This window comes from Nanorana parkeri, unplaced genomic scaffold (genome assembly GCF_000935625.1).
Source record: "Nanorana parkeri isolate BGI_ZX_2015 unplaced genomic scaffold, ASM93562v1 scaffold488, whole genome shotgun sequence".
Lineage (NCBI taxonomy): Eukaryota > Metazoa > Chordata > Amphibia > Anura > Dicroglossidae > Nanorana > Nanorana parkeri.
This window is the reverse complement of record NW_017306756.1, coordinates 345,506-357,466: the sequence shown is the minus strand read 5'-3', so window position 1 is coordinate 357,466 and position 11,961 is coordinate 345,506. Positions and strand designations below refer to the sequence as shown.

Below are 11,961 nucleotides of genomic sequence, written 5' to 3'. Positions count from 1 at the left end.
CCCCATTAGGGTTGCCACCTTTTCTTCAAGCGAAACCCAAACACTCAAGCGACGTGCAGACATTTTTGGGGAGAATGAGTAGTGGCTTATTCATATGTAAATAGCTCCGCCCATTCATGTGTAATTATCACTATTTTTAGTGGCCTCTATCTTAATTTTGGTTGCCCCTTTCTGCCTAACATCTTGTGTCCGGGTTTCTGCTGCATTGAAACCTGGACACCTGGACAATTGCCTCATTATAAAGGTCATCTCAATGCTTTATTAGTGGAACTTGAGTCTTAGCCCCTAACCCAACCTTAGAGCTGGCCATACACCTATAGATTATCTGCAGGTTTCTATGGTCAGATGGAAAAGTGCAACAGATTCCTCCATCTACGGTAAACTGTGTGGATGGAGGAATCTCCCGCTAGCAAGATACTAGCAAGATACTGAAGCTTGGCCCAGTCTTCAACATTCCAGAACAAGTCCAGTTTATTGTGACCAACTACTACTAGATGTACCATGACCTGGATCAATAAAAACCTTCACAGACATGTCAAGGCAGATGTTGATGGTCCAAGAATAGGATGGGAGGTGTGAACGTTGTGGAACTGACCTACATAATTTCAACCTTTGGTGTCCTTGGTCAATCAACATCTTCCTGGACACATGTCATGGTGGCTGGATTAAGGTGTCTGTGCTACCTGTGTGGATATAAATGCCAGGGTATGTTCCTGACACTGATTAGAACTGAAGAAGCAGTGATGGGTGACCTGCTGTTTTTTGGAGAAGCTATGAAACGTCTTCAACATTACAGATCAAGTCCCATTAAATATCACCAACTACTACTAGCTACACCAAGATCCTGGATCACAATGACAACCTTCACAGACATGTCAAGGCAGATGATGGTCCAAGAACAAAATGGGAAGTATAAAAGTTGACAATCTGCCTTGTTCTAGTTACATAATTTCATCCTTTGCTGTTCTTGGTCAATCAATCTACCTGGACACGTGCCATGGTGACTGGACTAAGGTGTCTGTGCTACCTGTGTGGATATCAATGCTGGGGTATGTACCTGACACTCATTCGAACTGAAGAAGAGGCTCGGAGAAGCTATGATACATCTTCAACATTACAGACCAAGTCCAGTTGACCAACTGGTACTCACTATACCATGACCTGGATCAATGAGAACCTTCACAGACATATCAAGGCAGATGTTGATGGTCCAAGAATAGGATGGGAGATGTGAAAGTTGTGGAACTGCCCCATTCTAGTTACATAATTTCATCCTTTGGTGTCCTTGGTCAATCAACATCTACCTGGACACATGTCATTGTGTCTGTGCAACCTGTGTGAATATAAATGCTGGAGTATGTTCCTGATACTCATTAAAACTGACGCATTGATGGGCAACCTGCTGTTTTTTGGAGAAGCTATGAAACATCTTCAACATTACAGGCCAAGTCCAGTTGAATGTGACTAACTGCTACTAGCTATACCATGACCCGGATCAACGAGAACCTTCACAGAGATATCAAGGCAGATGTTGATTGCCCAAGAACAGTATGGGAGATGTGAAAGTTGTGGAACTGCCCCATTCTGGTTACATAATTTTATCCTTTGGTGTCATTGGTCAATCAACAGCTACTTGGCCACATTCCGTGGTGACTGGATGGAGGTGCCTGTGCAACCTATGTGGCTATAAATGCTGACGTATGTTCCTGACACTCATTAGAACTGAAGAAGTGGCTTGGATAAGCTATGAAATGTCTTCAACATTACAGAACATCCAGTGGAATGTCACCAACTACTACTAGGTACACCACCTGGGTCAATGAGAACCTTGACAGACATCGTAGATACCATAATGGGAAACACAAAACGTTACAATTGTAATAAAGGGTAATCTTTAATTGATGACACCCGTCCCTTGAGGTTTCCTAACACTTTCTGCTGTGTCTTCAGGATTGGAAGCTAGGGGAAATCTCCGTAGTCAGACAGCCATAAAGAACCCTACTCTATCCAGAACCAGCTATGACTTTAGATACACGTTAATGGGCATTTGTCTTTTCTCAACCTTGTAGTAAGTATGTTAGGAATGCAGATTCCTCTCTGGTGATTGTGAGTCTCCCCAGAGCCCAGATGTATACAGCAACACGTGTGCGTGAGGCGTTTGTTGTACTTGGTGACGCACATCGCCTGCATATGTGACGGGTGACATCAGGACCAACACCTCATGCACAAGTGTCATCTCAGACTTGAAAGGACCACCGGCCTGACATGCTAAGTATCCCTTCCTGTATTGTTGGCCCGGCAGGAGATCAGACGTCTGCGGAGGACTTCCCTTCGTGCTGCTCCCTTTCCTCCCTCTGATTGTCCTGGGCCGCCAATACTCAAGTCGTGACCTTGATGTTTAACCGAAAAGGCAGAGAGAATTTCCTCCGTGTTTTTTTTCCACCGCTGTTGACTCTATGAGCACTTTTTATTCCTTATGGGGCATATATGTATATACTGTATGTATATGTACAGAAACATGTAGGGTTGTTCACTATGGAGCCGAAGGATACAGCCGTAGCTTCGGCTGATCCTTTGGCTCGCTTTGGCCGCCTGAGCCCTTCGGTTCCGTCGAACCGCAGGGCTGCTGTACGGGCTATTCACTGTAGCCTGTACAGCAGCCAAAGGAAGCCGAGCCGAAGGCATATGCTTCGGCTCAGCTGAGCCGTATTCACAGCCGAAGTGTGGAGAAAGGTCGTCCAAAGCCGACCGATCTCCATGTAAATGACAGCTGGGCAATGCCAGACGTGATCTCACGGCTCGCTCCGCCCAGTTGTAATGACAGATCAGCATCCCCAAATGACCTCCGTCCAGTTGTTATTCATTGGCCAGGACCTGCTAGAAGACTCTGGCAGGTGTCGGTCAATAGGAAACAGTTGGGCGAAACTAGCTGTCACCACTAGATTCAACAAATTGTTTTTATTTTGCCGGCATCTGTCAGATGCTTCATTATGCGGCGGGAGTCATTTTTTAACCTCTTGCCGTCCGCCCGTAGTAAAAAAACGGACGGACGGCACTGCAGCATCTGTGGGTTGCCGTCTCCAGACGGCAATTTTTTTCTGCTCGCGCGCGCCCCCTAGCGGGCACGCATAAAAAGGGTATAAAATTCATTTCAGTACAGCGCTGCATGACGGAATAAATGTCAGTTAAAGTACCGCAGCGCTGAATACTGAAAAATGGCCTGGATGGGAAGGGGGTTTAACACCGCGGATGTCAACTGGTTAAAAAAAAAATTTATTTTTTTATTTAAACATTTTTCTATTTTTTTACTTTTTTAAAATAATTTTTCAACTTGTTTTTTTTTTTCACTTACTGCCGTTTGGCCCCAAAGAGAATAGGGGCGAACAGCAGCGAGTGAGCTGCCGGAGCTGCGGCTCAGCCAATTCTTTTGACCGAAGGCAGCCGAAGTACGGCTGATTTTAGCCGATGTACAGCCAAAATCAGCCGTACTGAGCCGGAGTGAATAGCCGAACGTCGGCTGCCTTCTGCAACTAAGTGAATAACCCCCCATGGAGTCTGCCATTACCTACTATTGCGTAACCCTACAGAAACACGGAGCTTGGCATTAGCGAATTCTCATTCTGGAAATGCTGGTTGTCTGACTCTCATGCTTCCTCCGGGTCCGGGGTCAGTACTTTGAGTTTCTAACCAGGAACAAGCTCGATATTAATAATTTTGACTTTCCTGGCCTGTGTGCTTGTTCCAGATCTCTGCTTTGTTGAGAAGTGAAGTTAAAGCAACTTGTAGAGATGAGCTATACTGAAAGTTTTTGTTTCCCCGAAATTTAGATGAGATTTTGGCAAAATGTTACTGTTTTGGTCAGATGTATTGGAGTCGTGGGGGAAATAGACAACATTTAAGGTGATTTTTTAAGCAATCAATGAGCTTTCTATGGCTCCTGAGGTTTCTAGAATGGGTTGGACTTGATGGACTTATGTCTTTATTCAACCTCAAATACTATGTAACTATAATTTCAACAACTGTCCTGGATCTGTTCTGCCTGGAGCTAAACTTCCACCACAAGTAAACACGAGGAACTAAAAATAATGAGGCCATTATCTGGCAAAAAAACGCATCCAAGACAATTGAAGACTTAGGACCCAACTAAAACCCATTGAATGCTTAAAAACCATCTAAAATGTTGTCCTTTTTTTTTGCTTAACAGAAATAAAGTTTTAATATTAATAACATTCTCGTGTTATATTTTGTAACAATGTCAGCACGGGCAGACGGCCCTCCACCTGGCTGCGGAAAATGACCACTCTGAAGTCGTTAAGCTGTTCCTGAAGCACCGGCCTGAGCAAGTGACGTCCGCCAACATGGACGGCTCCACGTGCGCCCACATTGCGGCCGCCAAGGGCAGCGTCGCTGTCATCAAAGAGCTGCTCAAGTTCAACAGTAGCGGCGTGACAACGGCACGGAACAAGGTGCGTATGTGCCAGAATATCACTGCACACATGCAATATGATGTATAACCTGATCTGGATTGACACATTTTACAATGACAAATACAGGAAGCCAAAAACTAAAGACGAATCTATTGTTAGATCGTGGCTTCCTTTGAAGGTTCTCCCATCTCCCCAGCAGTCATGCAGACAACAATACAAATGTAAAGCATCAGTACTCAAAAGGAGCACCAAAACAAATGATAAAAGATTCCAAGTCGCTTTAATGATTTGTAGTATGATCACAGAAAATATTCAATGTGTTTCAGAGGTCAACACACCCTTCATCAGGGCTTGGAAACCTTATCAGGGCTTGATTGGACTCAGGTACCCAGATCTGTTTATCTAGTCACCTGTAACATTGAGTTTCCCTGAGTCCATTTAAGACCGCATAACCATCCTCAATCCCTGATGAAGGGGGAGTGCGTTGACCCCAAAGCGCGTTGGCTGTTTCATGTGATCATATTACAAATTACTAACGTGACTTGGACCCTTTTAATCAGTTGGTTTGGCGCTCCTCTTGTGATTTATGCTTTGAGTTTCAGTCCGGTTGCCAGCCATACCAGAGCCAGTAAGCTTTTTGAATGATGCTGATTTCTTCGTTACACTGAACCAATAATTCTTGAGGTCCAAGCGCCTCTTGGATGTGTCTGTTTGGAGCAATAAAAACTTGACTGAAGTTCTAATCCTTTCCTACATGATCCAAAACTAAAAAAAAGTTTTACCTATACTTTAGCTCAGCATGGGCTGAGAGTTTACAACAAGGAACCTGGAGACATGGCTACTAATGCGGCATTGCAGTCAGATATGAATTGTAAATAATAAATAAATTGGTTGCCATGGGCAACTGCTCCAGATTCTGCCTGCTCCAGTTTTGATAAATTCTACTCATAGTGATAATGGTTTCCATACAGTTTGCCATCTGCTATCAGTCTTAATGTTTGTTGTGTGTAGCCCTGGTTGGTAACATGTAGTGTAGAAAGTCTGATTAGTTGACGTGGCCACAGATTTACTCTCTATGGCCAAAGTTTGTGAACACCAGACCATCACACCTATATGAGCTTGTTGGACATCCCATTTCATGGGAATGGCCATTAATATGGATTAATATGGAGTAAAAATGGAGTGGTACCTAAGCAACTGTGCAGCTATAAGAACCTTCACTCTTCTGGGATGGCTTTCCATGAGACTTTGTGGGAACTGGTGCCCATTCAGCCAGAAGACTATATGTGAGGTCAGGTTCTGAAGTTGGATGAGAATACCTGGCTCACAATCCATTTCATCCCAAAGGTGCTCAGTAGGGTTGAGGTCAGGTGCTGCTATTGGATGAGAAGACCTGGCTCATAATCCAATTAATTCCAAAGGTATTCCATAGGGTTAAAGTCAGGTGCTGAAGTTGGATGAGAAGACCTGGCTCACAATCCAATTAATCTCAAAAGTGTTCAGTAGATTTTATGTCAGGGCTCTGTTGAGGCCACTTGAGTTCCTCCACTTCAAACTCATCAAACCATATCTAAATGGAGCTGACTTTGTACGCAGGGGCACAGTTATGCTGGATCAGAAAAGGGTGTTCACCAAAATATTAGCACAAGGTTGGAAGAGCATCATTGTCCAAAATGTCCTTGTATGCTGCAGCATTACCCGTGCCCTTCATTGTAAATACCTGAACTCAATCTTTGGGAGGGGCATCCACAAACAGCAACTCTGTGACTGATTGTGGGAGATTTTTAATTCATACTCTCATATTAATTCATACTCTCTCATAGCTCAGTAATCAAATAACGCTCATGTAACTGGGGTCAAACAAATCTGTTTCTACCCGGAACTCCATGCACCTCCAGCAGCGACTCAAAATGAAAAACACTATTCCATATTTTTATATAATAAATTACCCTTTGCTACAAATGTGTGACTTATCAAAATGAAACATCAATTTGCTAGGACTTTCCACCAGGTCTATCTTGACAGAAATCCTTTATTGCATGAATTGACTAAGTAAGCTTTCTTAGGCAGGGTTCCTCCAGAGGTTGCTAGGGGTTCCTTTATTAATGAACAGATTGTGCCTCTCACATAAGTCACCACTGATGGCAATGATCTTTTCAGCTTTTTGTATGTGGGGCATTCTATTTACTGACTACTAATCTGAAGGGTATTCTTCCCACCTCTGACCACCAATGTAGGAGACGTTCTTTCCACTGGTTAGCATTTTAAGGAGCATTCTTCCCACTGAAAACCAATGTAAGGAGCATTCTTCCTATTGACCATCAATGTAAGGGGCATTCTTCCTACTGACCTCCAATGTAAGAGACATTCCTCACACTGACCACTAATGTAAGGAGCATTCTTCCCACTGACCACCAATGTAAAGGGCATTCTTTCTACTGACCTCCAATGCAAGGGGCATTCCTCACACTGACCACTAATGTAAGGAGCATTCTTTCCATTGACCATCAATGTAAGGGGCATTCTTTCTACTGACCTCCAATGCAAGGGGCATTCCTCACACTGACCTCCAATGTAGGGAGTATTCTGCCCACTGACCACCAATTCCTCTCATCGACTTCCAATGTAAGGAGCATTATTCCCACTGACCACCAATGTGAGGAGCATTCTTCCCATTGAGCACCTATGTAAGGGTCCCTTCCCCCGATCATCAAATTGAGGTCAAATACCTAACAAAAATCCCTTGAATGCTAAACTTACTCCGCTACAGAGAGGAATATGTATCTGGCTTCAGAGCTTTCCACGTGACCTGGAACAAGCACAAAGCCATGTAAGTCAGGCTAATATTTTAAGCTTGATCTCCGGCCTCCCCTTCAGTCTTGCACGGTTGTACCGCCTCCTCTCCTCGACTGAAGTTGCTTCCTCTGATGTCACTGCACGCTGCGAGCTTCTCACAATGTACATTAGAAGCTGCAGCAAGCCAGATAGAGCCCGCCTCATTTCCTGTCTGGAGGATGTCCAGCATCATCTACCTCTTTTCTCCCCAGCATGACTGCTGTAAGCCTGCCCCTTTCATTCATTGTATTTCAGGTCTTTCAGAATCACATATGGGCATTAGCTAGGAAAGTCTTCATGGACATACAGCCTTTTAGAAAACACTGTTGTCACTGTTTTTCATCATGCTTGTGTATATCAGTGCTGTTGATCTCCTGCAGCCTCATTCTGTCACTTCCTGTCTACATGCACTCGCTCCAGAGACCACTGCATGTCATTGCTCTGCACCGGCTTCTTGATCGTGACAATGTCTGTACATTGTCACCAAGCTGCTTTAGTCTCCACTGGAAGTAATGTGCCAGGGTGACAACACAGGAACACAATTGGGGGATGGGGACAGGTCGTTGTTACCCTATAACAGGAAGTGCCTGAACAAGGGCACTTACGGCAGGATCACTGGGGATTATTGTAATGGAAGCTGCAGATTTAAAGACATTGAATACGACTTTTGAATTATTGAGATTATATGAGATTTTAGAGACTTTAATGTTGCAGAAGTATCATTTGGCGTCTTGTCTGTTTTCCTGCTTGTATTTCCAGACCAGTGACTCCACCCCTTTGCACTTGGCGGCAGCGGGGGGACACACAGGCATCGTGAAAGTTCTGCTGGAGACTGGAGCGTCGGCGTCCGATGAAGATAAGGTACGTTTGGTGTAAGGGGCATAAAATAATATGCAACATATATGTATGCACGTTCAGGGCCACCATTAGAAATCATGGGGCCTCATACTGCCTCATTGACAGGGCCCCCCCAACCCCACAACCGCTATGGAAACTGTACCAATGTCTAGCTATGCTGAAGATCCTCCCACACACACACACGCATGGCGATCTCCCACCTCTCTGATCTCCCCTGCCTGGGCACCTAGAAAACCAAAAATGCTCCCCCTCCCAGTCAGGCAACCTCAGCATCCCCCTGCCTCTGGGAGTCATGCCTGTGGCTGTCAAAGTCTTGCAATGCCTCATGGGACTTATAGTTCCACCACAGCTTGAGTGTTGACCAGTGGGTTATACTGTCTATTTCAGGGGTAAGCAACCTCTGCCCGCCAGCTGTGATGAAACTACAAGTCCCATGAGGCATAGCAAGACACTAACAGCCAAAGGCATGACTCCCAAAGGCAGACATAATGAGATTTGTAGTTTCAGCACAGCTGGAGTGTCAAGGTTGCCTATCCCTGGTCTATGCTATTACCGATAAAAGGCATTCAATCGGGAACAAATCTATTTAATGCACCAAAGTAACATTTTCAGACATTTTCCAAAGTTTAACTGGCTTCCTTGTGGCAGGAGGGGATGTCGGCTATCCATCTGGCTGCGAAGAATGGACACATCAATGTTCTGGAAGCATTAAAGGGCAGCGTCTCCTTCCGAATCACCAGCACCAAGGTAAAGTCTTCTGAAAGAGCAGCCATGATGCATCTTAATTTAATTTAAAGGATTAGTCCTCCAAAGGGGAAGAGTCTTGATTTCCTGGATCCTCGGGGGACAAGGCTCCTGACAGGGTCAAGGTACCTAGGCCCACACCAGGCGACCCCAATCCTTAGGGACCAGCTGGAGCTGGTCCACCAAGTACTTGTTGAGGCCTCTTTCAAAGGAAGACCCCCAGTTGGGGAGAGATGAATAGACCCAAAGACTACACAACCTCTCCCCTAACACCAGGCCGAACCCCGAAGGCATCCACACCCTCCAGCTTTCTTTGGGACAAAAAAGTGCATTTGCTCGCCACTTAGCTGCCAGGCAATTTGTTCGCCAAGCCCTGTGTGAGCAAAGTCTTCTGGCCTAGATATCAAAACATTGCTCCAAGCTAGCCAAAAGGCTTGGCCAAGAAGCACGGTGCAGAATAAGGCTAGAGTGCTGTGAGCTAGTGCCAATATCAAACAGTGAGGTCCCAAACCCATAGTGATTATCTAGCACCCCTGGTCCCAAACCCATAGTGATTATCTAGCACCCCTGGTGTGGTGTCCACACACCACAGGCTCTCTGCTTTCCCAGCCCAGGGCCCGAAACCAGGCGACCTAACTCCTTAGGGACCAGCCGGAGCTGGTCCACCAAGTGCTTTTTGAGGGCTCTTTCAAAGAAAGACCCCCAGATGGGGAGAGACCAATAGACCCAAAGACCACAGAACATCTCCCCTAACATCAGGCCGACCCCCGAAGGCATCCACACCCTCCAGCTTTCTATGGGGCCAAAAACAGCATTTGTACCTAAAATGAGTGCTATAAAAAGAAATAAGGGCCACATGCTAAACAAGGCAGGTCTTCTGGCCTAGATATCAAAACATTGCTCCAAGCTAGCTAAAAGGCTTGGCCAAGAAGCACGGTGCAGGATAAGGCTAGAGTGCTGTGAGCTAGTGCCAATATAATACAGTGGGGTCCTATACCCATAGTGATTCTCTGGCACCCCTGGGTTGGGTGTTCACACATCGCGTGCTCTCTGCTTTCCCATCCCAGGGCCAGACATGGTGACCCGTTCAAATCCGGAGGCACTGTGACCATTCAGATCCCGGCACTAGGAAAGTGCTCTTGACCGCCAACCTTATGTGGTTGGACACTCAGTTCAGTTTCCTTCCCAGGACCTTTTGGGACCCCCGTTAATTCAGACAGGGTACTCTGTAGCCAACCATTCCTACCAACAGATACTTCACTTGATCTTGATGGTGGAGAGTTAAACCACCTGACATAGTTCCTTCTATCTCTTGGTGGGATCTGAGTTCTATTATGAGGTTCCCTGTTGGGTTCTTTTTATTTTATATGATGGAGAATGTAGTAGGAGGAGCTGTGACACACAAAGGTGGGCATAACAGCTATGGTTAGACTATTATTACCGAAATTGTGGAAAAGTCCAACGTTACCACAACATCTTTCCTCACTCCAGACTGGATTCACGGCTCTCCACATCGCGGCTCATTACGGCCAACTGAATTTTGTCCGCGAAATTCTCACAAAGGTTCCGGCTACGATACAAAGCGAACCTCCAAAGTCTGCTGTGGACATGTTACACCTGAAGGAACATAGTGGAGAGGTAAGACATGGAAAGATTACTGTTTAACCCAAAGCCCTCAACCCATCAAGCTGCAATAATCACCACGGCATGGTAAGGTAAGACGCAATAATATTGATTAAGAGGTCACTTTAGTATGCACCCTGTTGGCACAGGAAGCGATGGGTGATCTTTCCAGTGCGGAACACAGACTCCAACAAAAAGCCTTTTATTCGGTGAAAAAGGAAGAGGTTAGAACAGGGATAGGCAACCACAGCCCTCCGGCTGTCATGGGACTACAAGTCCCATGAGGCATTGCCAGACTACGAAAGGCACAGGTATGACTCCCAGAGGCATGACCGGATTTGTAGTTTCCCCACAACTGGCATGCTGATTACAAGTACTTGTCAAAATGCCCTGTTTTTTCCGCCCTCACCCGGCAGCGCCCTCAGGCGGCCGCCTGACTTGCCTTGCGGTAGCGCCGGGCCTGGCTGAGCTTGCCTAACCTTGGATCAGAACTTACTGGCATAAGATTTTTGAGATTTATAACCACCTATATGGGGATTCGTAAGAGCCCTCTCCTGAAGTGGCCCTTCTATCTCTCCTTCCCAGGTACATAAACAACAAACATGTCAAGCCTTAAAATAGCGCACCCGCAAAATCGCAAAAAAAACTACAATACCCAAAATTGGCTATAGGCGACGCTTTAAAATAATTTACCGCTCATCAGTTTAGTGTTAACAGTGATTGATGGCCCTAGAACTATTGCTCTCACTGCGACGTTTGCGTGGATCTGTAACATGTGTGGCGTAATGGGCACAATCGTCATTGTCGCACATAGGTGCACCCGACGCATGTTTGCATGCGTATGTGGGGACAGGGGACTTAAACTTTTTTTTGTGTGTGTTTTTTTAATGTGTAACTTCAAAAAAAAATTTTGTAACTTTCATTTTTTGAAACTTTTTTTTTTACACTTAACTTTATTCTTATCACATAGGGGGCTTACAATTGCTCAGGTCCCCAGGGGGTGTACAGGTGGGAGGGCCAAAGTGGTCATGTATTCTATTTCTAACCAATCTGAGAAATGATTTCTGTTATTCTCCACCGCAGTCTGGATACACTCCATTGCACATGGCTTCCCAGTCCGGCCATGAAAGTCTTGTACGGCTTTTGCTGAACTACCCGGGAATTCAGGTGGATGCTGCGACCAGTCGGCAGGTAACAATTTAATATGAGTTTATTACATTTACATATACAGTATATTATATAGATATGGGCAGCACAGTGGCTTAGAGGTTGTGCCTTGCTGCACTGGGGTGTGTGGTTTCTATATCAGCCAGGTCATGATCTGCATGGAGTTTGCATGTTCTCCTTGTACTTGTGTGTGTTTCCTCCAGGTGCTCTGGTTTCCTCTCCCATTCCAAAGTCATGCTGGTAGGATAATGGGCTCTAGTATGTGTGTACAAAATTCGCCTTCCTTACAGGGTCACTTTAAGATGAT

At 45.4% G+C, this 11,961-nt stretch overlaps 1 protein-coding gene across 1 annotated transcript in view; it reads left to right on the top strand.

The window, feature by feature from the left end:
- The window catches only part of LOC108790601 (serine/threonine-protein phosphatase 6 regulatory ankyrin repeat subunit B-like), a 66,309-nt gene that overhangs the window by 43,774 nt on the left and 10,574 nt on the right, over positions 1–11,961 (top strand). Inside the window, 6 exon segments of the mRNA XM_018560910.1 lie at positions 4,260–4,466; positions 8,022–8,123; positions 8,769–8,867; positions 10,356–10,502; positions 11,571–11,695; positions 11,945–11,961. The exon segment at positions 11,945–11,961 is cut by the window's right edge and continues 185 nt beyond it. Coding sequence (XP_018416412.1) covers positions 4,260–4,466; positions 8,022–8,123; positions 8,769–8,867; positions 10,356–10,502; positions 11,571–11,695; positions 11,945–11,961 — 697 coding nt within the window.